This window comes from Manacus candei, unplaced genomic scaffold (assembly GCF_025592945.1).
Source record: "Manacus candei isolate 608988 ecotype Guabito, Panama unplaced genomic scaffold, ASM2559294v1 h1tg000106l, whole genome shotgun sequence".
Taxonomy (NCBI): domain Eukaryota; kingdom Metazoa; phylum Chordata; class Aves; order Passeriformes; family Pipridae; genus Manacus; species Manacus candei.
In genome coordinates, this window is record NW_026138154.1 from 605,352 (window position 1) to 631,830 (window position 26,479).

General features: G+C 64.4%; 6 protein-coding genes across 8 annotated transcripts in view; 3 read left to right on the forward strand and 3 right to left on the reverse strand.

The window, feature by feature from the left end:
* The first annotated feature begins 1,597 nt into the window (after positions 1–1,597).
* CRLF1 (cytokine receptor like factor 1) lies at positions 1,598–9,973 on the forward strand. Of its 2 annotated transcripts, none has more exons than XM_051769374.1 (8): positions 1,598–1,739; positions 6,637–6,915; positions 7,312–7,441; positions 7,788–7,957; positions 8,182–8,339; positions 8,416–8,584; positions 9,031–9,213; positions 9,361–9,973. In XM_051769374.1, the coding sequence occupies exons 1-8, from the start codon at positions 1,658–1,660 to the stop codon at positions 9,375–9,377; spliced, it is 1,188 nt and encodes a 395-aa protein (XP_051625334.1). In that variant the 5' UTR covers positions 1,598–1,657; the 3' UTR covers positions 9,378–9,973. The 2 variants fall into 2 exon arrangements, with proteins under 2 accessions (XP_051625334.1, XP_051625333.1); XM_051769373.1 differs by having other exon boundaries at positions 9,031–9,209.
* Positions 9,974–10,159: 186 nt separating this feature from the next.
* Positions 10,160–12,888, reverse strand: REX1BD (required for excision 1-B domain containing). Its single transcript, XM_051769376.1, has 5 exons — positions 12,837–12,888; positions 11,982–12,064; positions 11,272–11,476; positions 11,104–11,192; positions 10,160–10,700 (listed from the first exon to the last, which is right to left on the reverse strand). Exons 1-5 carry the CDS (start codon positions 12,837–12,839, stop codon positions 10,628–10,630), a joined length of 453 nt encoding a protein of 150 aa, XP_051625336.1. The 5' UTR covers positions 12,840–12,888; the 3' UTR covers positions 10,160–10,627.
* A 658-nt stretch (positions 12,889–13,546) lies between these two features.
* Positions 13,547–14,899, reverse strand: UBA52 (ubiquitin A-52 residue ribosomal protein fusion product 1). 2 transcript variants are annotated; one of them, XM_051769377.1, is made up of 5 exons: positions 14,812–14,899; positions 14,164–14,283; positions 13,997–14,083; positions 13,790–13,892; positions 13,547–13,687 (listed from the first exon to the last, which is right to left on the reverse strand). In XM_051769377.1, the coding sequence occupies exons 2-5, from the start codon at positions 14,264–14,266 to the stop codon at positions 13,594–13,596; spliced, it is 387 nt and encodes a 128-aa protein (XP_051625337.1). In that variant the 5' UTR covers positions 14,267–14,283; positions 14,812–14,899; the 3' UTR covers positions 13,547–13,593. The 2 variants fall into 2 exon arrangements, with proteins under 2 accessions (XP_051625337.1, XP_051625338.1); XM_051769378.1 differs by having other exon boundaries at positions 14,788–14,812.
* Positions 14,900–16,071: 1,172 nt separating this feature from the next.
* On the reverse strand, positions 16,072–18,139 carry KXD1 (KxDL motif containing 1). Its single transcript, XM_051769375.1, has 5 exons — positions 18,030–18,139; positions 17,608–17,711; positions 17,331–17,483; positions 16,898–16,944; positions 16,072–16,351 (listed from the first exon to the last, which is right to left on the reverse strand). The coding sequence occupies exons 2-5, from the start codon at positions 17,700–17,702 to the stop codon at positions 16,116–16,118; spliced, it is 531 nt and encodes a 176-aa protein (XP_051625335.1). The 5' UTR covers positions 17,703–17,711; positions 18,030–18,139; the 3' UTR covers positions 16,072–16,115.
* Positions 18,140–18,468: 329 nt separating this feature from the next.
* FKBP8 (FKBP prolyl isomerase 8) lies at positions 18,469–24,079 on the forward strand. The gene is given in 15 exon segments (XM_051769372.1): positions 18,469–18,946; positions 18,948–19,023; positions 19,168–19,244; positions 19,246–19,269; positions 19,271–19,339; positions 19,621–19,709; positions 19,990–20,207; positions 20,282–20,454; positions 20,669–20,703; positions 20,705–20,744; positions 22,694–22,709; positions 22,712–22,752; positions 22,754–22,788; positions 22,790–22,829; positions 23,245–24,079. Coding segments are annotated over 15 exon segments (1,221 nt in total). The 5' UTR covers positions 18,469–18,745; the 3' UTR covers positions 23,332–24,079.
* A 725-nt stretch (positions 24,080–24,804) lies between these two features.
* The window catches only part of ELL (elongation factor for RNA polymerase II), a 54,578-nt gene continuing 52,903 nt past the window's right edge, over positions 24,805–26,479 (forward strand). The window contains exon 1 of the mRNA XM_051769371.1: positions 24,805–24,966. Coding sequence (XP_051625331.1) covers positions 24,832–24,966 — 135 coding nt within the window. The 5' untranslated portion in view covers positions 24,805–24,831. The remainder of the gene's footprint in view (positions 24,967–26,479) is intronic.

Sequence of the window (26,479 nt, forward strand, 5' to 3'; positions counted from 1 at the left end):
CTTGTGGCACGTCCCAGGTGACACCGGGGAGATCCGAGGCTCCCCTCCCCTCCTGATGCCACTGTGCCCCCCTGTGCCCCCCAGCACAGCCTCAAGCCACTCTCTGGTGACGCCTTTGCCACGTCCCCTCTGCCAGCACCCCTCCCCGGGGTCCCCCCCATCCCTGCTTCCCAGAGCCACGGCGCTCAATCCCACATTCCGGGTGCGAGCCGAGGAGCTCGGCCGGGGGCTGGAGGCAGCAGATGGGGGAAGGGGGGTGGGCAGTGCAGGTGGGCAGCCGGGGCGGCTGCTGGTCCCGAGTCCAGCTCCAGGGGAGGGGGATTTCTCCTTCTCCCCGCTCCCAGCACCCACCGCTGGCTCCGGTCCCGGGGTGGCTGCCCGGGGGGATCGGGGCGGTGGGTCGGGATCGCGGGCGGCCGCCAGAGCCCCGGGGCGGCCGTGATTCACTCGGCCAGACTGCGGCCGCTGGGGCTGAAGTTTCTCAGGCTGGGTGGCTCCCGGAGCCTGACATTTTTGGGAAATTTCAACAAAAACAGTTCGGAAGCTTCCAAAAAACAGGACGATGGGAAAAGGCATTGTTCGGGCTCCCTCCCCCTCTCGTTCTTTTATTGTGTTTCCTAATCCCTGCAATCCCTCGCTGGTGCCCAACACCTCGGAGCCCCACGCAGTGTCACCCCCCCCCCCTTCCTCGTGTGACAGCGGGGCTCAGCCCCCCCCGCCCCCGACTGTGGGGCATCCAAGGCCACCCAGGTGTCCCCTGCCACCCTCCACACTCCGTGTCCAGCAGGGAATGATGTTCCCTGTCCTCACAGCTGGGGACATGCCACGCTTGGGGACAGTGGCCTTGCCACGGACCAGGACCTGCTGTCCTGGGGGTCTGTGACCCGTCTGGGGATCTGCAAAGCTCTCAGTGCCACCGAGACCCCGGGCAGGGGGACAGGAGGGGACACTGGGGGGTGCCCAAGTGGGTGGCTTTGCCCTGGTGCTGGTGGCACAGCCGGAAGTGCCACCACCCCTGGGACCCCTGGGGACAAATGCAGACACGGTCTGGGGGGACTTGGAGCCACTCGGGGTGTTTTTTCCGCTTTTGGGGGTTTTTGGGGAGGAAAAAACAGAGATGATGGATTCCATAGAAAACACCGGGATTTATGGGATGACATTCCCGTTTTCACCCCAAAAATAAGTAATGACAAGGGTTTGGATCTTAGAGACGCTTCGAGCGGGGGGAGCCCGCGGGAGGGGGGGGCCGGTACAGGGGCGAGAGCGGCCCCGGGGGCGCGGGAGGGTCCGTGGCGGCCGCGCGTGAGTCACCCGTGGGCCGGCGGCCCCGGGGAGGCTCTTACTCACCTACCGGGGGGGTCGGGGGGAGCGGGACACCGGCCCCGGGGCGGGGTAGGGTGGGGGGTCCGGCATCCCCCGGCGGCAGCGGGCACCGGGCGGGGGCCAGTCCCGGGGCAGGTCCCGGGGCCGGTACCGGAGCGGGGCGGGGGGGCGGCGGGGCCGGTGGCTTTCTGCCCCCCCGGGGGCGGTCCCGGGGCGGGGCCAGGGCGGCAGTTGGGGCTTTGGTAACCGGGGGTTGCTCAGACTTGCTCGGGACTTCCCCGGACGTGCCGGTGCGCTCCGCCGCCCCGGGCACCGACGGGCACCGGAGCCGGCCATGCCGCCGCCGCCGCCGCTCCCGATGCTCCCGCTGCTGCTCCTGCTCTGCCCGCGCCTCGCCCGCGCCGACCCGCTCGCCTGTGAGTACCGGGAGCACCGGGCGGCTCTCGCAAGGTGGGCGCGGGGCGGGCGGGGGTCCCGTCGGGGCCAGGCGGGCGCTGCGCGGAGCCCCCCGGGGCTCTCCCGTTCCGCTCCGTGTGGCCCGTCCCTCCCCGGCCCCGGCGTGCGGAGCCCCCCGGGGCTCCCCCGCTCCCTCCCGCGTGTCCCGTCCCCCCCGGCCCCGGGATGCGGAGCGGTCCCGGGAGCCGCGGGGACACCGCCGGTCACACCTCGGGGCTGCGCTTCGCCTCCTGTGGAGGGGAACGGAGACCCCCCCGCGGAGGGCGGCCGAGACCCCCCATCGCCCCCCGACAGGCAGCCGGGAACCCTCCTCCCCGTCCCCGCAGCCCAGCCGGGACCCCCCCGCCCCTTCTCTCCGCAGAGAACAATAGAGGAACCTTTTTTTTTGCTCCCCCCCATCCCCGAGAGCAGCAGGGGAACCCCCCTCCCCCGGAGCAGCGAGTGTTCCCTCTCCTCACGGAGAAGAGGGACCCCTCTCCCTGGGAAGGGCTGGTCCCCCCTTGTGCCCCCTCCCCGCCGTCCAGCCCCCCCCTCCCGCAGAACAACGCGGCTCCATTCCCCACCCAGGACAATGGAAACCCCCGGCCTCGGCCCGGAGAACAATAGCGAACCCCTTCCCCACGCGACCCCCTCCCACCCCCGGGAGCAGTCACCCCCCTTTGCTCCCCCCAAAGCCTCTGAGACCCCCCACTCCTTCTCCTTAAAACAACGGGGTCCCCCCTTGTCCCCCGAGACCCGCCCCCCTCCCAATCCCAGAGAACAATGAATCCCCTTTTCCCACCCAGAACAATAGGGATCTCCCTCCTTCCCCCACGGAGAACAATGACCACCCCTCGAGCCCCCCTCCCAAAAATAAATCAGTCCCTCGGCGGGGCTCCGCAGTGATGCCCAGTTTGGGGGTCCCAGCGGGCGGTGGCAGGTCCGGGAGGTGCCACCTGTGGGCTGAGCTGTGGGCGGCCTCAGCCCCGCGGGGATCGGGGTCCCCCCTCGCCAAGCGAGGGGACACACTGGGGGGCTTCTTCCCCCCTCCCCTCGGAGCCCTAAACGCCACCGAGCCCCCCCGTCCCACCACCCGCCGCCTCGTCGCCCCCCCGAGCCGGGGGGAGGCGAGATCCCGCTCCCCGCAGCAGGAAGTTTGGCTTCCTCCCTATGATGGGAATTTCTCAAGGCGATGGATGTTCCTCGCCCCGACGCGCAAACGGGACCCGCCAAGGAAAAGCCACCGCGGCTCCCGCGTCCCCTCCCCGGCGACACCGCGGGGGCCCGGACACCGCGGGCGGACCCCCCGACCCCCCCGAGTCCTCCTCGAGGGGGGGGAGTCTCGAGAGCGCTAATTTGGGGCACGAATTGCCGGAGCGACGGAGGCTGGGGAGGAAAATCGCTCCAAAAATCCCTTCGGGGGCCGTTAACGCCAGCGGCCGAACCCCGGTGGGTTTCCACCGGGAGCGGTGCCCACCCCAGTGCCCACCCCGCTGCCTGGAGGGTTTAATCCCGCCGGGAACAAGGCGAGGCCGCGGCCAGCCCCTCGTTGGGGGTGACCCCGTACCTTTCTCCTCCCGGTCGGGGGCAGCCGGTGCCGGATTCGCCCTCCCCGGACCCCCCGTTCCCCCCATCCCCACGGGGGTCCGGGGCAGCGCTCGCCCCGCGGCCCCCTCGACGTGCGGCGCTGGGGAAGGCGAAGCCAAATGTCCTTTTAGAGAGTGAAAGTTTCCCCTCGGTGCAGCTCGGCCGCGCTGGAATGCCTGGGCTTTTTATAAATCCCTCCTCGAGCCCAGGGATGGGCACGAGAAATGCCAGTCGGAGATGAGAAAAGGGGGGGAAAGAAAGAGTGGAAAACGGGGTGGAAGAGAGGGATAGAGCATTTCTGCGTGTCGTGTCTGCCTCGTTGCTCGGGCTTTAGAAGAGCTCTAAAGAGATATATATTTAAATTTATTTTTCCTGTGGAATTCAGAGCTTCCCAAATTCCCTTTTGTTCTTCAAGGCAATTATTTCTCTTTTTCTTTGGACCCCTGCACAGCTCTATAAATCCTTTTTAACTGCGTGATCTCCGACACTTATCGGAGAGGATTCGGGTCGGTTTTTTTTTTTTTTCCCTTTTCTTTCCCCAACTCCTTAAAAAAAAAACCCTCCGATATAAAACTGAAATGAAATCCGGCCCTTCGGAAGAAAAGCATAAACGTTCCCGACACCTTGGAAATGTGGTTTTACTTTATAGCATTACTTAGCACCTGATCAGCAATTTTTTTTTCTTTTTTTTTTGCAACAGAGAAGCCATAAAACCCCCCAAGCAGGTATTTTCCTTGCAACTTGCACATTCCACAGGCTGCCTGTGTCTCTCTCCCCGGCCCTTTTACCCTCCGATCGGAAAACTTCACACTTTTCCCTTTTAAAACACATGTTCAGCTCCGTGGCTGCGCAGAGCAGAGGGGGGGGGGGAAAAAATCCGGGGGAAAAGAAAATAAATATATATTTATATATAATTGGCCCCTCCAGAGGCTCCTGCTTGAAGGAGGGGGGAAAAAAAGAAAAAATCCAGGAAAAAAAAAAAAAAGAAATAGAGAGAGAAAATTGGCCCCTCCAGAGGGTCCCGCTCGGAGAACGGGAAACGTGTCTGGTTTTCGGTGCTCGTGTGTGTTTCTGGGGCTGTTTAGATTAAGATTTGGGAGAATCAGGGCTTGGAGTGGCAGATCTGTTACGAGCAGAGCCGGAGCAGCTCCGAGCTCGGCTCGTGGAGGAGCTGGAGCAGGATGGGCTCGTTGGCAGAGCCGGGGGATGAGTTTTTTTGGAGGCCTCGCTGGCCTTGGGAAGGGTTTGTTCTGGGGGGTGGATCCGTATTGCCCGTGGATGCTCCGGGTATCCCGACCACCCCACGGGCACTCAGAGTACCCCAAGGGACTCGGCACCAACCCATGGGGTGCCTGGCACCACTCCCTGGATGTTTGGGGTGCCTGTACCAATCCATGGGGACTCAGAGCACCTTGGAGTACCTGGCACCAATCCACTGATGTTTGGGGTACCCCAGAATATCCAACACCAACCCATGGATGTTTGGGGTACCCCGAAGTATCCAGCACCAATCCATGGATGTCTGGGGCACCCCAGAGTATCCAGCACCAACCCAGGGATGATTGGGGTACCCCACACCACCGTCCCCCCGATGCTTTTCCCCCTGGATTCCCTTCCTCCCACTTCCCCAGCCTCCCCCAAGCAGAGCAGGAACCCCTAATTAAGTATCTCGGGCATAACGAGGCTCTTGGAGCACTAATTGTGCCGGGTGGGAGCCGGAGGAAGCGGCAGGGACCCCTCGTTAGGATCCCTCCGGCACAACAAGGACCTTGGAATGCGGGGTGGGAGCCGGAGGAACCCCCGAGGACCCCTCATTAGGATCCCTCCGGCACAACGAGGACCTTGGAATGCGGGGTGGGAGCCGGGGGAAGCGGCAGGGACCCCTCATCGGGATCCCTCCGGCACAACGAGGACCTTGGAATGCGGGGTGGGAGCCGGGGCGGGCGGCGGGCGCTGAAAGCCGATCGGGGCCGGGAGGTCGGAGGGGAGGGGAGGTCGCGGCACTTTCCGGGAGGTAATTTGGGAATATTAGCCCGGCGCGTGCGGATGGAGCCGATAAGGCTGACGGACACGGAACACCCCGGAGCCTTTGGAAGCCTCGCGGTGGAGCAGTTTTGGGATAAAGCGGGGTGTGGGGAGGGGTTTTCCCAAGGCGAGGGGGTTCGATGGCGCGTGGTTGGGATGAGTGGGATGAAGCAACTTCCCGGCCCTCGCTGGTGTGATCCAGGTGGGAATGCCGGCCCTTGGAAAAGGAGGGGGGGGGAATCCCTTAGATTTTTCCAGAGTTGCTTTTGAAATCTTTTTGTCCCGACAAACTTCCAAAGCCACAACCCAGTCCTGCCCCAGCCCTGGAGGGAAAAAAAAAAAGGGCTTAAAATAGGCATAAAAAGCACTTAGAAAGGCATAAAATAGATATTAAAATAGATATTAAAAGTATTTAGGTAGATAGGAAATGTATTTAGGTATCAGAGTAGATATCAAGTGTATTTAAATAGATAAAAATAGATGTGTATTTAGATGTGGACTAGATGTGTGTTTAGATATAGAACAGAGATAAAACCTATTTAAATATATATAAAAGAGATATCAAATGCCTTCAGATATAAAATGGATATAAGATGCACATAGACAAAGGACAGATATAAAACGTACTTAAATCAACATAAAACAGATACAAATTTGGAACCTTCAATACAAACATCATTAAATCGATGTAAAATAGATATAAATGTATTCAAATTGATGTAAAATAGAGATGCCATGATTTAAATCAACATAAAATAGATATTGATCTGAAATGGACACGTGATGACTCAAATTGACCCAAGATAGATGTGCAATGGTTTAAATTGACCTAAGATAGACATGCAATGGTTTAAATTGACCCAAGATAGATATGCAGTGGTTTAAATTGACCCAAGATAGACATGCAGTGGTTTAAATTGACCTTGGATATGCGATAGTTTAAATCTATATAAAACAGATAGGATGATCTAGCTAAACGGAAAACAGATAAACAATGCATTTAAATAGATAAACAGTGTATTTAAACGGGTATGAAACATATTCAAATAGGTATAAAACGCATTTAAATTGGTATAAAATGCATTTACATAGGTACAAATCTCATTTAAATGAATACAGAAGACACACAGATGTACTTAAGTTACCTAAGACGGACAACAAACGCCCTTAAATCACCTAAACCAGACCCAAAAGGCATTCCAAAAGCCATATTTACCCCCCTAATTGACGTTGTTCCCCCCCTGCTCTCTGTCTCTCCGGCTGCAGACCCCGCCGTGATTTCCCCCCAAGACCCCACCCTGCTGATCGGCTCCTCGCTGGTCGCCACGTGCACGGTCAGCCCGGACTTTCCGCTGAAAGCCGAGGACCTGTACTGGACCCTGAACGGGCGGCGCCTTCCCGCCGCCTCCTACGCCGCCCTGGGGCCCTCCACGCTCAGCGTGGCCCTCGCCCGCCTCAACGGCTCCAGGCAGCAGTCGGGGGACAACCTGGTGTGCCACAGCAGAGACGGCGGCATCTTGGCCGGCTCCTGCCTTTACGTTGGACGTACGTCGGCGCGGCGGTCGCGTCCCCTCGCGGGGTCTCGGGGGGCTCCCCGGGACGCCCCCCTTGGTTCTCGCCAAAGCTGCTCCGCTCGGAGCTCCCCAGGCCAGGAGAGAGGGCTGTTTTTGGCGAAAATAAAACGCCGCTTGTCCGAATCAATAATCGTAAGATTTTTATCTCCGGGGCTATTTTTAAAATGAAAGGACGACGCTGACGCCCCGGGAACGCAGGATCGGGACGGGGAATGCGGCCCTTGGATTTGTTGTTTTTTTGGGTCGCTACGTCCCCCGGGAATACAGAGGCTTAGATGGGAATGAGGCTCGGGTTTGGGGTTTGGGTTGCCATGGCTGAAAAAAAATGGCTCTAGAACTTCTTGTTTTTGTTTTTTTTGTCTCCCAGTACCCCCAGAAAAACCGGTCAACATCACTTGCTGGTCCAAAAACATGAAGGACCTGACCTGCAAGTGGGCGCCGGGGACAGAAGGAGAGACCTTCCTGCACACCAACTACACCCTCAAGTACAAGCTCAGGTGGGTGTTCACCTTAATTCCGGTTATTGTTAAAAACACCGGCATGGGATTTAATGGGAAACAGGGAATGTGGTGCCCGAGGCCTCCTGGCTGGCCCCTGTTTGGGGGTGGTGCTGCTGTGAGGAGTTTTTTGGGTGTCACGCTGCTGGGGAGGAGGAGGAGGAGGGTGAGAAGCCGCCATGGCCCTGGTTGAGTTGGCACCGCTGGGTGAGCCGTGGGGCTGGTAACACAATTCCAGCAGCGTGGAATGGCAGATAAACGGGCCGTGGGAGCGGCTCCTCCGGGGACGGGTGAGCACCCACAGCTCCCGGCGGTGCCGGTGCCGGCGCTCACGCCCTGCCCGCAGGTGGTACGGCCGGGACAACACCTGCCAGGAATATCACACGGCCGGGCCCTACTCCTGCCGCATCCCCAAGGACCTGGCCCTCTTCACGCCCTACGAGATCTGGGTGGAGGCGTCCAACCGGCTGGGGGTGGCCGTGTCCGACGTCGTCATGTTGGACATCCTCAACGTGGGTGAGCCACGCCGGGCACGTCACTGCGTCACCGTGTCACTGGTGACCCCGCGGGGAGCGGGAGGGAGCTGGAGGGGAGGGTTCAGCGCCGGGATGGGGCGGAAGGGGGGGGCAGCAGGAAATGGGCGATATGTGAGCAGAATTGCTCCTAATCGAATTAGGCTGTTTGCTCCGAGTGGGTTTTACATCTGCGGCTCCTTAACCCCCGCGGCCCCGTCCCCGCAGTCACCACCGACCCGCCGTCGGACGTGCACGTCAGCCGCGTGGGGGACCTGGAGGACCAGCTGAGCGTGCGCTGGAGCTCCCCGCCGGCCCTCAAGGATTTCCTCTTCCAAGCCAAGTACCAGATCCAGTACCGGGTGGAGGACAGCTCGGAGTGGAAGGTGGGCCGGCGGCGCCGGTGCCGGTGTGTGATCGCCAACCCCGCGCCGGCGCTCCCATGATCTCCTCCCTCCCCAGGTGGTGGATGACGTGGGCAACCAGACGTCCTGCCGCCTGGCCGGCCTGCGCCCCGGCACCGTCTACTTCGTCCAGGTGCGCTGTAATCCCTTCGGCATCTACGGCTCCAAGAAAGCCGGGATCTGGAGCGACTGGAGCAATCCCACCGCCGCCTCCACCCCACGCAGCGGTGAGTGCCGCCGGCGCCGCTCGGGGGGTGCCGACGGTGCTGTGCTCCCCCCCCCAGGGCGTGCAGGGGGGCCCTTCCCCGCTCCGTGCCCAGCACCTGGATTTCTTGCAAAGGAGCCAGTTTGGAGCGTGGCTTCCCCAGCCGGGAGCCAAAACCAGCTCGGTTTGCTCTCACCCCTCGTTACTCACCAGGGGGAGGTTGAGGCACTTCTTCCCCCCCATGGCACTGACCCCCTTGTCCCCACACTGACCCCCTTGTCCCCACACTGACCCCCTGGTCCCTGCACTGACCCCCTTGTCCCCGCACTGACCCCCTTGTCCCCACACTGACCCCCTTGTCCCCACACTGACCCCCTTGTCCCCGCACTGACCCCCTTGTCCCCGCACTGACCCCCTTGTCCTCACACTGACCCCCTGGTCCCTGCACTGACCCCCTTGTCCCCGCAGAGCGAGGGGCGGGGGGCTGCGACCCCAAAGGTGGGGAGCAGAACACGACGCTGCGGCGGGAGCTGAAGCAGTTCTTCGGGTGGGTGAAGAAACACGCCTACGGCTGCTCCAACCTCGGCATCAAGCTCTACGACCAGTGGCGCGTGTGGCTGCAGAAATCGCACAAAACACGCAACCAGGTAGGTAAGGAGCCTTTTCGCACTTCTTCTCCACGGCTGGGTGGGAACGGGGGGGGGGGGGTGGGACGTGGGGTGACCCCCCTCACCCCCCGGGGATGCTGGGGGGTGACGCCGACCCCGGGGCGACGCGGGGCTCTGCTCCTCTCCGCAGGTTCTTCCCGGCGATAAGTTGTAGCCCGCGGGGGACCGAGCGCCGGCAGGATGGGACGGGGCGCCCGGCGCCCACCCGGGACCACCCGCGCCCGCCCCGGCCCCGCCGTGGGGGAGCAGGGAGGCGGCCGGGGCGCAGCACGGCCCCGCAGCCCTGGGGGCCGGGCTGGGGTGAGGTTGGGGGGCCGGGCTGGCCCAGCCCCGGGAGCCCCTCGCGTGCTGCTGGCCCCGGACCGCGGCCCCCCGCGCCCCACGGCAGCGAGGGCACCCCCCGGCCTTGCCCGGCCAGGGGGGACACGGGGACTTTGTTCCTCAACTGCCAGCCAGGGCAGCCTCTGGGATGAAAGGGGCAGTGGGGGCTTCCCGGGTGACCCCCAGCCTCGCCGCAGTGCCCCCCGGGAAGCGATTCTGGCCGTTTTCTCCCCGGGGATCCACGTGCGGGTGCACGGGGAGGGCTCCATCCTTGGGGAGCCACGAGGGGGGGGCTGGTTGGAGGCTGTTGGGGTTTGCCCAGTGCCTGCTCCAATTTTGATTCAAACCAGCCTTATTTTGGTTCCATTTCAGTCAATTAGGAACAGATTTAAGCTTAATGCCAATAAACCTCTGAAACCCCACCGGGGTCTGCGTCAGCGGAGCGGCAGCGCTGCGCGGGGACGGGGATGCAGCGGGCAGCCAAATGGGGCCCATGGCCCTTGTCACCCCATCCCGGGGCTCCCAGGGGACCAAGCCAAGCTGGAAGGGGTGGCACTGTGGCAGAGGGGGGCCATATGACCCCTTCAGATCACACCACTCAGCCCAGCTCCACGGGGACAGGTTTATTTTGGATGACCGTAAAAAAAGGCGCTTGTGGAGAACCAAAACCGCCGTGGGGTTGGGGGCACAGTTGATCCCCAGGATGTGGTTTGGGGGGGGCTGCTGCCCCTGGGCTTCCAGTGGGCAGCACAGGCAGTGCCCACCTCGATGGGAGCCAAAGCAAGACAGCCCATTGGCACTGCAGGTCGTGGTTTTCCTTTGGCACAGCCCCGTGGAGGGGAACCAGCCCCGTGCCAGACCCCTCTGCTGAGGGATACTCAGGATTTAGGGGCACCCCACTTCTCCTAGGAGGGGGGTTTCTCTACCCCTTCCAGCCCGTGCTCAAGAAAAGGGGTCGAGAGGACGATGCCCACCTTGCCAAGGTGCCTGGGCGGCTGCACCGGGAGCGGGTGGGGGGCGAACGGGGCCCCCGTTCCACCAGCCGGCCCCTCCAGCCGTTCCCACGGGGACACCCATCACTCAACTTCTTCCGAATCGTACTTGAGGTCCTGGAGAATTTCGCTGATTGCCTCAATGGTTTTAATTAGCCTACGAGAGCGGATGGAAACTATAAATAAAGCCCATATGGAGCGTATTATGTGGGCCGCCCTCGCCTTCCCCGCGCTGTTTATGAAACACTCAGCCCGGGGAGGCCGAGGGGACGCGGCCACGCAGCACCGCCAGACCCCGAAGGCACCATCTGGGCCCCCCTGGGCCACAGGGAGGGAGGGGAAACGCAGGGAAGGGGCTCCCAGGCTGGACTCCACGATCCGTGCGGGTCCCTTCCAATGGGTCCCTTCCAACTCGGGACATCGCGTGATTCCGTGGGCTGGGGGGACGTTGCCACCCCGAAGCGGGGGGACAAGAGGGATGGCAGCAGGGCTCCTGGGCTGGGGGGAAGGGCTGCTGCCACCCCAAAATGAACAGGGACAGCAGTGGGGCCACCACCTACTTGTGCTTGAGCTCCTGCACCTCCTGCTGATGGACGTCCACCTCGGGCTGGTCCTGTGCCTGCTGCCGGGCCAGCTGGAGCTGTGCCGTCTGTGGGAGGGACACCATGGGAGCCCAGAGACACCCACCAAACAAGCCCCAGGGACCCCCCCCCCAGCCCGGCACCCACCAGCTGCAGCTTCTCCTGCTCCCGTTCCTGGAGCCGGGCCAGGTGCTGGGCCAGGTCAGGGCGGCCCAGCTCGTCCCGCAGGCGCCCGGCGATGCCCAGCACCTCCCGGGAGATGCCGCTGAAGGCCACGGTGACCTCGTGCACCAGCTGCCGGTACCGCGGGAAGTCATAGTGGGGGGCACTGCTCAGGTACGCCCGGTGGCCCCTGCGGACAGGTGAGGGGGGGTGGAAAGCCACTGTCACCGCACCGGGATGGCAACAACCCGAGATCCTCGTTCTGACAAAGCTCCTTTTGCCACCCGCCACGGGCAGCACCAGGAGGGTTCTCCTGCCTTCCTTCCTTCTCCTCCTGCCTGAATTTGGCAGCTCCCCCATGACCAGGCGGCCTCACTCCTCGCACGGGAAAAGGTTGGAAACTGCTTTTTTTTTTTGGAGGGAGCATTGGGTTTTTTTTTTTTTATCCTTTTCGCTCGTGAAGCCCATCATCTCCTGCTGGATGCTAAAACAGGATTCAGGTGTCCAGCACAGCGTCCTGCTGCCAGCTGGAGCTCATCAGCCGCCCCGACCGCCGGGGCCCGGAGGGATGCAAAATAATCAGGATGGGGGATTTAGTTCGTTTTGCTGGGGATTCAGTGCCTTGCCGGGGATCCCCTGCCCTGGGAGGTGCCCCGTGTGCCCCCCCCCCCCCCCGCGGTGGTGCCGGTACTCACTCCTCGAAGAGCCGGTAGGTTTCGACCCTCTCGCCCTGGAGCACCTGCAGCCGCCGCAGCAGAGCCTGCACGGCCTCGCCCGTCTGCGGGACACGAGGGGACGGTGACGGGGACATCATGGCACCGGCGACCCGGTAAGGGGCTCTGGGCAGAGCTGGCACTGCCCGGGGGTCTCCCCCCTGTGCTGGGGTAAGCCCCCCCTCCCCACTGCCCAGTGCCCGTCCTGGGGGGACCCGGGTGGATTCCGGCCGCGGTTCTTGAGCTCAGCACAGCACCAGCACCAGGAATGCCCCATCCCATTGCTCACACACCGGGAATCCCCAGCCTTGAGCACACAACACAAACGGGCATCGGGACCCCCCCCATCCTGCCCACGCACCGGGACCCCCCAGACACGTGCCCAGAATACAACCGGGCACTGGGACCCCCATTCCACTCGTGCATGGACGGGCTCGGTCCAGCGACCCCCCCCGACCTTGCTACCTGTGCACCAGGAGCCCCCCTTCTATCTATGCCCAGTCAGGCACCGAGACCCCCCCATCGCTGCATCACGCACCGGGACCACCCCGGACCGGCTCCGGGACCCCCCATCCCGGTGCTCACGCATCAGGACCCCCACCAATGTGCCCACAAAGCGGAGAGACACCGGGACCCCCCATCCCGCTCCCCGCGCACCGGGAGAGCCCCGCCCGTTCCTAAACAACGCAGAGGGGCAGCGGGACCCCCCCCCACCCACAGCCCGGCCCCATCCCGCGACCCCCCCAGACCACACGTTCACTGCTCGGTCCCCAGAGCCCCCCTCGCCCCCTCGCCGTGCCCCGGGGCCGCTCCCCGCCCGCTCCCGGTGCCGCTCACCATGGCCCGGTGGCGGCTGAACGGCGCAGGCCCGGGGGCCGCGGGGCGGAGCGCGGCTCCGGTGCCACCTGCAGGCACCGGCCGGCAGCGCCCGGGCCCTCCCCGGGCCCTCCCCGGTGCCCGCTGCCCCCTCCCCGGTGCCCGCTGCCCTGTCCCGTCCGTGCGCACGCCACCGGCGGGGGTCCCGCTGCCCGTCTGTGTTGGGTGCGGGGGGTTCCCGGTGGGTGGGAAGGGGGTTCTATGGGGTCCCGGTGCAGCCGGTGGACGGGGGGGTCCCGGTGTTCGTCTGTGCGCTGTGCACACGGCCAGGGTTCCCGGTGGGTGGGCAAGGGTGTGTAGGCAAGGCCCAAGTCCGTGGACGGCGGGGGGGGGTCCCGGTGCCGGTCCGTGGCCCGCGGGCTCCTAGTGTGTGGCCGGTGGAGTGGGGAGGGCCTGGGACTGTGCTGGACACGGGGACAGGGGTGGGTCCCAGTGCCCATCTGTGTTGCGTGCACATGGTGGGGGAGCCCAGTGGGCGGGCAGCGTGTTTTTTTGGGGTCCCGGTGCCAGTCTGGACCTTGCACTAGTGACTGGGGTGTCCCAGTGCTGGTCCAGTCCATGACTACAGGCACCACCCGGCACCGCTGCCTCTCCATCCCTCCCTGCTCCCCTCCCTCTCCTTTATTCAAACCCACACATCTTTGGGTTGAAAAAACACCAGAAAACGGGGCTGAGCACTGCAACACTTTATTGGCCAGCACAGGCAGGGCCTGTGGCTCTACTTGACCTTCTTCTTGGGGCGCAGGTTGTTGGTGTGCCCACACTTCTTCTTGCGGCAGTTGACGGCGCGGGGATGCAGGCGGGCGTAGCACCTGGGGGGGGGACACGGGTCAGGACAGCCCCGTGTCCCTGGGGAGGGGGACAGGGAGCATGGGGGGGCTGTGGGAAGGGGAGAGGGACACATGGGGCCGTACTTGCGGCAGATCATCTTGTCGCAGTTGTACTTCTGGGCGAGCTGGCGCAGGGAGGGCTCGATGATCCCGCCCCGCAGGCGCAGCACCAGGTGAAGGGTGGACTCTGGAAGGAGAAATCGGTGTCACAGCGGGGTCAGGGAGCACCTGGCACCCCAAAAACATCCCCCCCCCCCCCCTCCAAAAACCCCCCAAGGGTCCAGGGAGCACCTTTCTGGATGTTGTAGTCGGCGAGGGTGCGGCCGTCCTCCAGCTGCTTCCCCGCGAAGATCAGACGCTGCTGGTCGGGGGGGATCCCTGTGGGGGAGAATCACCGTGGTGGGGGCACTGGGGGAACCCCCAGGGGCTGCCCCGCTGCTCCCTGGCCCTGTCGGTACCTTCCTTGTCCTGGATTTTGGCTTTCACGTTCTCGATGGTGTCATTGGGCTCCACCTCGAGGGTGATGGTTTTGCCCGTCAGGGTTTTCACGAAGATCTGCATCTTGGCACCGTTTCTGTCTGCAGGAGCAGCGGCTGCGTCACGCTCTGGGTGGGCCGGGGGTCCCGGTGTCCCCGTGTCCACTCCCAGCAAGGACCGACCCCTCAAACCCCCATTCCCAGTCCCTGAACCCCCATTCCTGAGCCCCTAGTCCCCCACCCCGGGATCCAGCCACACCCGGGATCCAACCCCATCCCGGGATCCAGTCCCCCTCATCTGGGGCCTGGCTCCCCTCCCTCCGGATCCAGTCCCCTCCTCGGGCTCTAATACCCCTAAATCCCGGGATCCGGTCCCTTCCCCGACATCCAGCCCGCCCCTCCCGGGATCCGGGGCCCACCCCAGGATCTGAGGCCCATCCCGGGATCCAGCCCGCCCCTCCCGGGCCCCACCCCGGGATCCCGCTCCCCCCTCCCGGGGCCCGGGGCCCATCCCGGGATCTCGCTCCCCCCTCCCGGGACCCATCCCGGGATCTCGCTCCCCCCTCCCGGGACCCGGGGCCCATCCCGGGATCCCGTTCCCCACACCAGGCCCCGCCGCCCCGCGCGCACCCGCGGCCTCGCTGCAAAGCGAAAGGGGAGGCGGGACCGGAAGCCGCCGGGGCGTCACTTCCGGCGGTGACAGCGGTGACACCGAGACCGCCCCGTCACTGCCGGGGTGACACCGGGACCGCCCCCAGCCACCGGGACCGCCCCGTCACTGCCGGGGTGACACCGGGACCGCCACCGGGACCGCCCCGTCACTGCCGGGGTGACACCGGGACCGCCACCGGGACCGCCCCGTCACTGCCGGGGTGACACCGGGACTGCCTGTCCCGGTACCGCCGGTCCCACGTGGCCCCGGGACCAGCCCCACGGACCCTGGACCGGCCTCATACCGACCCCACGACCACAGCCTCGGACCGGCCCCAAACCAGCCCGGGACTGAGCTGACACCGACCACAAGGCCCAGGGACTGGTCCTATGGACCCCAGGCTGGCCCCACACTGACCCCGTGGCCACGGGGCCCATCCCAAGGCCTGCCCCAAACCGACCCCACAGCCACAGGACTGGCCCCAAACCAGCCCCACGGCACATGGACCAGGGCCACACTGACCCCACGGACCTCAGCCTGGCCCCAAACCGGCCCCATGACCACAGGATCAGCCCCACGCTGACCCTACAGCCCCAGGATCAGCTCCACACTGACCCTACAGCCCCAGGAGCAGCCCCAAACCCCAGGGCTCCAGCCCCCCATTCTCCCCTCAGCCCCTCACAGGCCATGAAGATCCTAGACCCAAGCTCCACCACACCAAGACACTGGTGGAAATGAAGAAGGACCTGGACAACATCTTCCTGGGAGGGAACAGATGTGAGTCTGCCCGTGTGGTGCCCAGTAGCACCATGTGAGGGGCTGAGCTGTGAGAGCCAAAGGGAAACCCCACTCTGGCTCTTCCCACAGGTGTGAAACACAGCACGAGTCCAGCAGCAGCACGGACAGACCCCCGGGAGAGGTGGAGCGATGGTGGGACCGCGTTCCTTAAGAAAAAAAACCAACCAGCTGTGCCCCAAAACGGCTTTTCCTGCACCAAAATCTACGTGGCTGGCGGGGTTTGGCCACTCTCCTGAGCGCAGAAACCAGGAAGGACAAGAGGCGTTTCCAACCCAGGATTTACTGATTCCCCCTGAAGCGAGTGGTGGGTTTACACCTCAGTGGCAGTTTAGAGGAGGAAGGGCAGCACCTTCTTCCTCCCTCGGCTTCTCTCCCAGCCTTCGCTTCCCTCTTCCCAAAAAAAAAAAAAGAAAAAAAAAAAAAAAAGCAACACACAAATATAAATATACAGGATAGAAAGTTCTCTGGGGGCAGGACATGACTCCTAGTCCAGGCCGTTGGCCGTGTCCTCGTCTGTGAGACTCTGTCCGTTCACGGCCGGCACGTCGTACTGGCCTTGGGATAAATCCTCAAAATCCTGGCTCGTGGTGGGAGAGATGACATCAGGGCTGGTGTCACAGGACTCCGTGCTCTGCTCAGAGGTAGCGATGGTGGTCGTGGTGCTTTTGGGGACGGGGTCGAAATCGTCGTCGTCTTCCAGGATGGGAGATTCGTGGATGTCTGGAAGGGAAGAGGCAGGCGTTAGTTCTGGGACACCAGTGGTGAGAGAGACCTCAGGAGAGCAACTCCCTAATTCTGCATGCGGTAGGAATCAATCAAAAACACACCAGCACCTAAATTAGTAACTTCTTGCAACTGCATTTAACAGAACCAAGGAGTTTTCCAGACTTTTAGAGCGGCAGCCACGGGCCAGCACATGCCTGGATGGCTCATTGGCTTCTCCTCATTCCCAAGAGACACCTCGTGTGTTCTTTGGAATAGGGAGGAAAACTGAGCACAGAGTGCCAGGACAAGGGAGAATGGCTTCCCACTGCCAGAGAGCAGGGTTAGATGGGATATTGGGAAAGAATTCCACCCTGTGAGGGTGGGGAAGCCCTGGCATAGGTTGCCCAAAGATGCTGTGGCTGCCCCTGGATCCCTGGAAGTGTCCAAGGCCAGGTTGGAACAACCTGGGATAGTGGAAGGTGGCACTGAAAGGGCTTTAAGGTCCCTCCCAACCCAAACCATGCCATGATTCTATGAATCCACACATCAGGAATCACTCACTGCTGAAAGCCTCGGGGTACTGCTTCGCCAGCTTCCCTTTGAGTGTCCTGGGGAGGAGAGATTGAGCTGAGTCCGTGGGGAGCTGAGAGATCCGGAGCTGAGCTGCCCCACCAGCTCCCTCCACTCTCCAGCATTTATGGACGATCCCAGGGGGTTCCTCAGGGCTCCCTCCCCACCCTCCCTGATCACCCCCATCCTCCTCTCCCTCCACACAGGGCGTTTCTGAGTGGTTTTGTGACCATCCTGGCCAGACCAGAATCACAGAATCCCAAAGCTCCAGCCTTCGCAGCTCCTCTCCACGTGTTTTCCCCTCTCCAACAAATTCCACTCCCAGTATCCCCCCAAACTCTGACTGGTGCCCTGCTTTAACACCCCCACACCCCCCCCAGCCCCGCCGTGCCGTGTCCCTGCCCCTTCCCGCCCCGTTCCCCACCGGATCCTTCGGAAGATGCTGTCCAGGTCCTTCTTCATCTCCACCAGGGTCCTGGTGTGGTGCAGGAACCGCTCGTTCATCTGCTGCATCCTCACACTCGACAGGTTGTTGAAGTTGAGCAGCATCTCGTTGGTCTTCTCGAACCGATCCAACCTGTAGGGGGGGTGGGGAGGGGAAGCACACGGAGCTCGGCAAAGACCCCCAACCCTCTCCCGGGGGAGGCTCCCGGTGCCGGGGCCCCCCCGGGCTGGTTTCTCCCCCCCCGCCGGGCACTCACATGTTTTTCTGGGCCAGGATGATGGCATTCACGTCCTCGGCGTTCACCATGCCCAGCACCCGCCCGCAGAACACCTGCGAGGCCGTGGGCTCCATCGTGGCCTGCGGGATCGCGGGGGGCGGCTCAGCCGGGGGGGGGGGGGCGGGAGACCCCCGCGACCCCCCGGTAACGGAGACACACCCCCCATCCCCTCCACATCCGCGATACCGGGGTCCCCTCCGCCCCTCTATGCAACCAGCACCGGAGTTACCGCCCTGCCCACTCCCGGGGCGGCCCCGCACGCCGGTACCGGGGGATACCGGGGGGTACCGGGGGGTCCCCGCCCGCCCGCCGCCCCCCCGCGCCCGGTAGCGCCGCCGCTCCCGCGGCTCCCCCGGGGACACGCGGGGCTGAGCCCCTCCCGGAGCCCACCCCGCGCACCTGGGGGGCCCGTCCCGCCGCTCTCACATGACGGGGCAGCGGCAACCGGGGGCGGCACCGGCGGCCGCTCCGCTCCGCGCCGCTTCCGGGTGCGGCGGCCGCGGCGTCACGTGGGGGCGCGACCTCGCGGCGTCACCGCGAAGGACGGAAGTGCCGGACAGCGGCGGAGGGGGGGGAAGGGGGGCTCGGGGCCCGCCGCGGCATCACGGGGCCGCGCCGGTACCGGTGGCGGGACTGATGGGACCGGCGGAGACTCCCCCCCTTCTCCCGCGCCGCCGGGGTGTAGCGGCCCCTTTAAGGCGGCGCCGGGCCGCGCTGACGGGCGTGCTCCCCGCCAATGGCGTCACGCGCTGGGCGGTGCCGGACCAATGGGAGAGGAGGGGCGGGGCCCGGCGGACGCGGGTTCGCGGGCCAGGTGAGAGCGGGCGGGGGGCGCGCGCCGCGGTCACGTGGGGGCGGGCGGGGGGCGCGGGAGTCCCGGGACCGGGACGGGGACCGGGGCCGCGACCCCCCGATCCGCCGGGCCCACCAAACCCACCAGGCCCATCCCTCCCACCCCCCGGTGCCTGATCCCTTCCCCGGCGCGCCGCGCACCCCTCTGCCCCCCTTGGCGCAGCCCCCGCTCCCAGTGGGTCCCGGCGCTCCCCGTGTCCCCCCGGTAAGAGCAAGGCCCCACCGACCCCCGTCCCCTCTCCCCGCTCCAGCTTGCTCCGCCGCGATGGCGTCCAGCGGGGAGGAACCGGGGAGCGGCTGCCCGGACCGGGTGGGCACCGCACCGAGCCGGCCCCGGCGGCTGAGGCGTCTCCGCTGACACGGCGGAGATTTCGAGGTGCTGGAAGAGGAGGAGGAGGAGGAGGATGAGGATGACCTGAGCGAGCTGCCCCCGCTGGAGGACGTGGCCCGGCCGCCGGCCCCCGCCGCGGGAGGATGCGCAGCCCCCCGAGCGGGGCGGGGGGGACGCGCCCGGGGACCCCCAGGAGTGGCTCGATGTTTTGGGTGAGAGCCCCGCGGGTGGGAAGGCGCTTGGTTCTGAGGCCTCGGGGTTTCCCCGGTGCTCCCGGTGCCGTGAAGGCCGGCCAGGAGCCAGGGCTGGGGGGGTTCGGGCTTTTCCCTCCCCACCGTGTCCCTCTCCGTGCCCAGGGAGCGGCTTGCTCAAGAAGAAGACGCTGGTGCCGGGCCAGGGGGTGGACACCCGTCCCCGAAAGGGCCAGGACGTGAACAATCCGCCTGAAGGCCACGCTGGGAGGATGGCACCGTGGTGGAGGAGGACCCTGCCCTCACCTTCACGCTGGGGGACTGCGATGTCCTGCAGGTCAGGGCTGGGAGGGAGCTCGTCTGGGCTTTATCACTGCTGTGTTTGCACCCTGTGGGGCAGGACCTCACCTCAGGGGGTCAGTGCTGTCCTGTTTTGCTGGCCAAAGTGGCCCCTCTGCCCTTGCTTTGTGCTCTTCTCCCTGATGTTGGCCAAGTTAGTGGGGCTTGGAGCAACCTGGTCCAGTGGAAGGTGGATGGGCTTTAAGGGGGTGGAAGTGGATGGGCTTTAAGGTCCCTTCCAACCCAAACCATTCCATGATTCCATGTTGTTCCCTGCAGGCTCTGGACCTGTGTGTGCAGCTCCTGGAAATGGGGGAGACGGCTTTGATCGTGTCGGACGCCAAGTACTGCTACGGCGCTCAGGGCAGGTGAGCAGGGAGGGCACGGGGTGGAGCAGAGTGGTCCCAAACAGGGCTTTGGGGGCTGCCCCTGCTCTCCTGGTGACAGCCCAGCTGGCAAACCTCAGCTTCCACAGGCAGGGACACCCGGCTCACTTGCCATGAAGAAAGATCTTCATCGTTCCCTGCCCCTGGGAAGCTTCCCTGGCTCTGATTTCTGAGCCACGGCGCTAAATCTGCGTGGCCCAGCGTCTGGTGGGGCTGACAGAGGCGACAGTGGTCCCGTGGCTCTGTGCCTGTCTCCGTGCAGGAGCCCTGACATCCCACCCAACGCGTCCCTCACGCTGGAGGTGGAGCTGCTGGCGGCTCGGGACGCTCCGGACCTGGAGCTGCTCAGCGGGAAGGAGAAGGTCCAGCTGGCCAACCGCAAACGGGAGCGGGGCAACTACTTCTACCAGCAGGCAGATTACGTGCTGGCCATCAACTCCTACGACATCGCCCTCAGGATCATCGGCTCCAACTCCAAAGGTACCTGTTTCCCCCCCAGTGAGGGTCCTCCCAGGCTCCTGTCCTGCCCTAACCTGGCTCCGGGGTCTTGGCAGTGGATTTCAGCCCAGATGAGGAGGCCGAGCTGCTGGACGTGAAGGTGAAATGTCTCAACAACCTGGCGGCCTCGCAGCTGAAACTGGACCATTACAAGGCGGCTCTCAAGTCCTGTAACCTCGTGCTGGAGCACCAGCCAGAGAACATCAAGGCTCTCTTCCGAAAGGGAAAGGTTGAGGCTGGAGTCCCTTGTCCGTGCATGACAGGGGACAGAGGGACAGATCTCAGGGGAGAGAGGTGACAGGTTTCAACCAGGGGACAGAGGGACAGATCTCAGCCAGGGGACAGAGGAACAAACTCAGGCAGAGGATGAAGGGACAGATCTCAGCCAGAGGACAGAGGGACAAACCTCAGCCATCCTGCTCAACCCCTGTCTCGCCCTCCAGGTCCTGGCTCAGCAGGGTGAATACAGGAGGCCATTCCATCTTGAAGGCAGCGTTGAAGCTGGAGCCTTCAAACAAGGTAGGCTGCAGGTGTGTGCTGCCCATAATCCCACTGAGCTGGGGGTCTGTGGGGTGGCTCCTCTCTTGTCTGTGTCCCTACAAGCCTCAGTGTCCCTCGTGGAAGGCTGAAGCCCCCCACAGCCATTCCCAGCTCCATGAAGGAAGGCTGGAATAGCCTCAGAGTCTGGGGGATGACGCCCCATGAGGTGCAACATCGTGCTGGGCTGGCAGGTCCTTTATGTCCATGTTGCAAGATTCCCTCATTGACCTTTGCTCCTGGCACTGGCAGGATGCCCTACCAACCCATCCCTGCTCCAGCTATCAGCTGTGGATGGCCCTGGCCACTCCAGCTTTCCCGGGTGGCTCTGGCAGCTCACGCCACTGCTGCGGGAAGTGGGGCAGAGCTGAGTCCCCACAAACTCGCTCAGCAGCCCGGGGGTGATTCACTGGGTGGTGGGAGCAGCCAGACCTCAGTCCAGCGCCGGGCAGGGCGAGCTCTGGGTCAGGAATTTCCTGTCGGTTAATGATCAGCTGCAGGACTGGGAGCCTTGGAGGAATCAAAAAAAACAGTGCAGGAAGTGGCTCCCAGCAGGAGCGAGCCCGGGGAGAGACAAGAAGGTGCTGCCTGCTTGGGTCGAGCCGGGGGGGGGACTTGGCTCTCCAGGTGGGCTTGGGTCTGTTGTTGTGTCCATCCTTTTTCTGGGAATTTCACCAGATCGTCGGGATTGTGTGTGATCCGGTGCCTGAAGGTGAGGGGTTGGATGGGGCACAAGCAGCACCCACGAGTGTGATCTGAGAGCACTCACAGAAGGGCGAGCAGGATCCCAAACCCTTCACTTCCCAGCAAGGCCAGGGTGGAAAGGGAGCAGCACCGGGAGCCGTTCCCTGTACGTCTCCAGCACGTCACTGGGCAGGCAGCTGCTCACCAGGCCTGTTCCAATGGAGCTTTTAATTGGAGAGGGCTGGAAAATCCAAATGCCCGGCAGTGACGTTGCCGGTGAAACCACAAGTACAGCAAATTACTGGGCTCTCTGGCTGCTGCCGGGGCTCGGGGAAGTGGTGGGGCCTCTCCAGTCGCAGCCCTGGTGACTCTCAGGCCACGGCTACCGGTGCTGAAAACGCTCCAGAAATGCTGGGCTCCACCTGCCTCCCGTGAGGAAACAGGTTCTCTGAGGCTGTCACACCTTCCGGGCGTCACAGGCATCCCTTCTCCCCACCCCTAGGAAAATGCACGCTCTGGGAGCAGGGTGGGATGCTGATGTTGTCCTGCTGTGATGTGCCAGCCCTGGGGAGCTCCGAGCAGGAGCTTCTCGTCCTCCAGACGTCCAAATTCTCGTGTGGAGGCAGCATTTCCCAGCGTGGCACGGCCTGGGGAACCCCCAGCAGAGGGCACAGCACGGCCGTGCCACCTCGACGTCCTTCCTGCCACCCATCCTTCCTGCCACCCTGCCGTGCTCGGCTCCCTGGCACTTCCTGTGGCTTTTCTGGGAGCCCCACACAGGGCTCGGAGCCTTCTCCTGCCCCAGCTGGGCAGGTACAGACTGGCTCTGGCTCTTGCTGCAATCCCACTTCAGACCAGGCTGAGTTTAAGCCCACTTTCCCAGCCTGCTCCCAGACACAAGTGGGAGAGCTTGGGCACGTCTGTCCTCAAGGCAGACACTTCCTGTCTCGATTAAAGATAAAAGTCCATTTCCCGATGTCTGGCATCAGCCCTGGCTCTGCTCCTCTGCTGCCAGGGAACAGAGTGGCCAAAAAGGACAGAGGGGCACTCAGACCCACAGGGTGGCCCATGCCAGCCTGGGTGTCCCTTGGCTCTGGCAGTGGGGCAGGATGAGGCCATCACCCCCTCGGCTGCTTCTGAGCTCTTCCACGAAGTCCCTGCACGTCCCAGGGTGGTGGGAGCTGCTGTTTGGTGACACCACAGGCAGGGATGGTGCAGGGCTGGTAACACCTCACTCTCCTCCCCAGACCATCCACGCTGAGCTCTCAAGCTGGTGAAGAAACACGCGGACCAGAGGAACGTGGAGGACCGAGATGTACAGGAAGATGCTCGGGAATCCAGCGCCTCCGCACCCCCAGGAAGTGCAAAGACAAGCTGCCCTGGGTAAGGGCTGGTGCTGGGATCCCGGGGGGATTGGGATCCGCAGGGGATGTGTCATTGTCCCCCAGGCCCTGGGGTGGGGGGGTGACACAGCGCTGCTCCCGGGCAGTGATCCCGCTGGGAACGGGGGGCCGCGCTCCGGGAGCCGTGCCAGGAAAACACTGATAACAGGCTGTGCTGGCTCCGTCCGCCGGATCCCGGTGGTGCCAGCTGGAGGGTCCGGACTTTGCTCCCAGCTGCTGCGCTCGGGAGCCTGAGCTGTCAGCTGGGCAGCCGGCGGCACACGCTGTCCCCGCGGACGCTCCGGCCACGTGCCGGCGCAGGCTTGCCTTTTTGGGACGCCCCCGTCGGGATGCCAGGAGCCAGGGATAGGCAAGGGTGGCACATCCCCTCACCTCCCTGGCTCCCTCCTCCGCAGTCCATCCCCTGGAAGTGGCTCTTCGGCGCGACGGCCATCGCTCTGGGCGGCGTGGCCTTGTCCGTGGTCATCGCGGCGAGGAACTGAGGGCGGCACCGGGGCGGCCCCTGGGCACGGGACCAGCGCCGGGCCCCTGCCTCTCTCTCTCTCTCTCTGCCGAGGGGCTCCCCCACCCCTTCCCGCGGACTGGCAGCTGCAGGAACACGGATGCTTTCTCTACCGGAGGTGCCGGGTCTCCCTCCCAACATTCCCCGTATCCCTCCCGGCGCAGGCGGGTGCAGCTGCGGGGATGGAGCCGCGGGCAGAGCGGAGACCCCCAGGCACCCTCCCGGCAATCAGGGGCTCAGCCCCCGGCCCCGAGCGTGTCGGGGGAGTGGGAGCTCCCACACAGCGGTACGGTCGTGGCCATCCCCATCCCGGGGGTCCTGTCCCCCCTCAGCTGGGGGAGGCACGTGGAAGGAAGCTGGGCCCAGCTGTGGGAAGGGAAGGGAAGGGAAGGGAAGGGAAGGGAAGCCATGTGGATGTGCCCAGGGGCAGATGCAGCGACATTCCCTGTGTCCTGGGGGACTCAGCCTCCCAGAGGCTCCCGCTCTCCTCCCCAGCACATCCCCAGAGAGTGCAATGTCCAAAGGAAGCCAAAGAAACCTGCGGCGGGAGGGATGGCAGGAGGGGAGCGTTGGAGACCCCCTGTCCGGGCTGTCTCCTGTGGGTCCAAGCTTTTGGGGTTCCCTCCCTGCCCTGCTGCTGGCCTCAGCTCTGCTCGCAGGGGGTTTGTAGCACTGTCCTCCCACCCCAAACTGACTGTGAACTTCCCAAATAAAGGACAATTCCTTCATGTCCAGGCCTTTTATTGCCACGCAGACATTCATCTTCGCTGTCCCCCCTCTTGCCACACACACTCGTGGCTGCAGTGGGAGCCAGGAGTGGCTGTTTCATTTGGGGGGGCAAATTTTTATGGCCCCCACACAGCTGAAGGCAGGAGGGAGCAGCTACTATGGCTGGGGATGCTTGGCCCCGGAGAGGCCTGGAGAGCACAGAGCTCTGCCTGGGGGTCCTGCTGGAGGGCGAGGGGGAACCAGGGGACCACAGGTCCTGCTTGGGTGGGGGGCACATGGAGCCCACGGGCTTGGCCTGGGGGGGGATGCCCAGGGGGAGGTGTGGGACCCCAAATCCTGCTCAGGGGGGAGCTGCAGGGTGTTCCCAGGGGGGTCCATACCCCAGGTAGGGGGGGACATGTCAAGGGTCGGGGGGTTCATACCCGGAGGGTCTCATGCCGGGGGTTCCCCCCCCGCCGCCCCCTCCCCGCGCTCCCCCAGCGCGCCAGACCACCCTCCCCAGCATGCCCCGCTCCCCGTCATTTACATATCCCCGCCTCCCCCTCCGCGCCGCCCAATCCGGCGCGGCGCCCTCCTCCCCTCAGCCAATGGGCGCGCGCGCTGCCCGCCGCCTCGCCCCAGCAACAGGCGCCCCGGGAGGGGGCGTGGCCGGCGGCGCGGGAAAGGCTCATGAATAATTCATAAGGGGGGGGGCGTGGCCGGCGGCGGGCGGCCCCGGCGGCCCAGGCGCGGAGGGGGAGACGGTCCCAAGATGGCGGCGCTGCAGGCGGAGCGCGGGTACGGGCTGTCCTGCGGCCGCCTCGGCCGCGGCACCCGCGTCTCCGTCTTCCACGTCAAGCTCACGGAGAGCGCCCTGCGCGCCTTCGAGAGCTACCAGGCTTGTAAGGTACGGAGGGGGCTGCGGGGCCCCGGGCACGGCCCCGCGGAGGGGAGGGAGGGAGGGAGGCAGAGGGCGGGCGGTCGCCACGAGGCCCCCGGAGGGAGGGAGCCCCCCGCGGGGGTGAGAGGGGAGGTGGGTCGGTGGTGGTGGGGGCTCCGCGGTGAGACACTGGGGGGGTGCGGGAGCTCCTGCCCCAACCCCCCCCCTCCGTGAGTGAGCGGGCAAGGCGGGAGGGGGGGTGGGAGGCGATCCCGATGCCAGGGGGTTGAGGGAGACGGAGGGGGCTCGGAACGCCCCCCGGTGTCGTGTGTGTGTCCCTCCATTGGCGTTTAAGGGGTCCCTGTGGGCCCCCCGGTGGGTAACCGGGGAGGGGTCGTGATCCTCCGGTAAGTGCCCGAGGGGCACCGGGAGGGGTCGGGGGGTGTGTGTTGTACCCCCACACACCTCCCGGTAGCTCCTGGGGAGACCCCAATGTGCCCCCCCCGATGGGTAAAGGGGGGACCCCAATGTGCCCCCCCCGATGGGTAAAGGGGGGACCCCAATGTGCCCCCCCGGTGGGTAAAGGGGGTACCCAGTATGTGCCCCCAGTGGGTAAAAGAGGGACCCCAATGTGTCCCCTCGGTGGGTAAAGGAAGGACCCCAATGTGCCCCCCCCCGGTGGGTAAAGGGAGGACCTCAATGTGCCCCCCCGGTGGGTAAAGGGGGGACCTCAATGTGCCCCCCCGGTGGGTAAAGGGGGGACCTCAATGTGCCCCCCCGGTGGGTAAAGGGGGGACCTCAATGTGCCCCCCCGGTGGGTAAAGGGGGGACCTCAATGTGCCCCCCCGGTGGGTAAAGGGGGGACCCAGTATGTGCCCCCCCGGTGGGTAAAGGGGGGACCTCAATGTGCCCCCCCGGTGGGTAAAGGGGGGACCCAGTATGTGCCCCTAGTGGGTAAAAGAGGGACCCCAGTGTGCCCCCCCGGTGGGTAAAGGAGGGACCCCAAGTGTCCCCCCCGGTGGGTAAAGGAGGGACCCCAAGTGTCCCCCCCGGTGGGTGACGGGGACCCCAATTTTCCCCCCCCGGTGGGTGACGGGGCCCCACGCCCCGCAGTCTCGGTGCGGGGGTGGGCGCTCGGTGTCCCCCCCGGGAGGTGCCGGGAACTGCCGTCAGTGCCCGGGAGTGTCTGGGGAGGGGGGATGGAGGGACATCGATGCCCCCCCCGTCCCCCTCCCCGTTCCCCCGGTGAACATGACGTGGGTTTCCAGGACCGGCGAGGGGGGAAAAAGGGGGGCCCACCCCCGGTGCTGCCATCCCGGGCTGGGTGGGGGGTCCCTTCCTTCACTGCCCCTTCCCCGGGGCACCCGGTTGTACCCCCACACCCCACACAGCCCGGTACTTCCCTCCCCGGGAAGGGGGGGAGGCACGTTCAGGCCGGGGCTGTATTTTGAAATTTCCAGATTGTCTTTTCGGAGCGATTTCCCTGAAATGCATCCAGAGAGCTTATTAGTCATGTAAATAAAGAATGATGGCAGTGCTC

What these genes read in the sequence shown, in the direction of transcription:
- CRLF1 (XM_051769373.1), top strand. Translation starts at nt 1,658, where the DNA reads ATGCCGCCGCCGCCGCCGCTCCCGATGCTCCCGCTGCTGCTCCTGCTC. An exon ending in CCGCGCCGACCCGCTCGCCT is followed by an intron (nt 1,740 to 6,636) that starts GTGAGTACCGGG and finishes CTCCGGCTGCAG; the next exon opens with ACCCCGCCGTGATTTCCCCC. An exon ending in ACCCTCAAGTACAAGCTCAG is followed by an intron (nt 7,442 to 7,787) that starts GTGGGTGTTCAC and finishes CCCTGCCCGCAG; the next exon opens with GTGGTACGGCCGGGACAACA.
- REX1BD (XM_051769376.1), bottom strand. An exon ending in ACCTACCGGCTCTTCGAGGA is followed by an intron (nt 11,477 to 11,981) that starts GTGAGTACCGGC and finishes ACCTGTCCGCAG; the next exon opens with GGGCCACCGGGCGTACCTGA. An exon ending in GTGCAGGAGCTCAAGCACAA is followed by an intron (nt 10,701 to 11,103) that starts GTAGGTGGTGGC and finishes CCGCTCTCGTAG; the next exon opens with GCTAATTAAAACCATTGAGG.
- UBA52 (XM_051769377.1), bottom strand. Translation starts at nt 14,266, where the DNA reads ATGCAGATCTTCGTGAAAACCCTGACGGGCAAAACCATCACCCTCGAG. An exon ending in CGACTACAACATCCAGAAAG is followed by an intron (nt 13,893 to 13,996) that starts GTGCTCCCTGGA and finishes TTCTCCTTCCAG; the next exon opens with AGTCCACCCTTCACCTGGTG. An exon ending in GACAAGATGATCTGCCGCAA is followed by an intron (nt 13,688 to 13,789) that starts GTACGGCCCCAT and finishes TCCCCCCCCCAG; the next exon opens with GTGCTACGCCCGCCTGCATC.
- KXD1 (XM_051769375.1), bottom strand. Translation starts at nt 17,702, where the DNA reads ATGGAGCCCACGGCCTCGCAGGTGTTCTGCGGGCGGGTGCTGGGCATG. An exon ending in AGCATCTTCCGAAGGATCCG is followed by an intron (nt 16,945 to 17,330) that starts GTGGGGAACGGG and finishes TCTCCTCCCCAG; the next exon opens with GACACTCAAAGGGAAGCTGG. An exon ending in GTACCCCGAGGCTTTCAGCA is followed by an intron (nt 16,352 to 16,897) that starts GTGAGTGATTCC and finishes CTTCCCTTCCAG; the next exon opens with ACATCCACGAATCTCCCATC.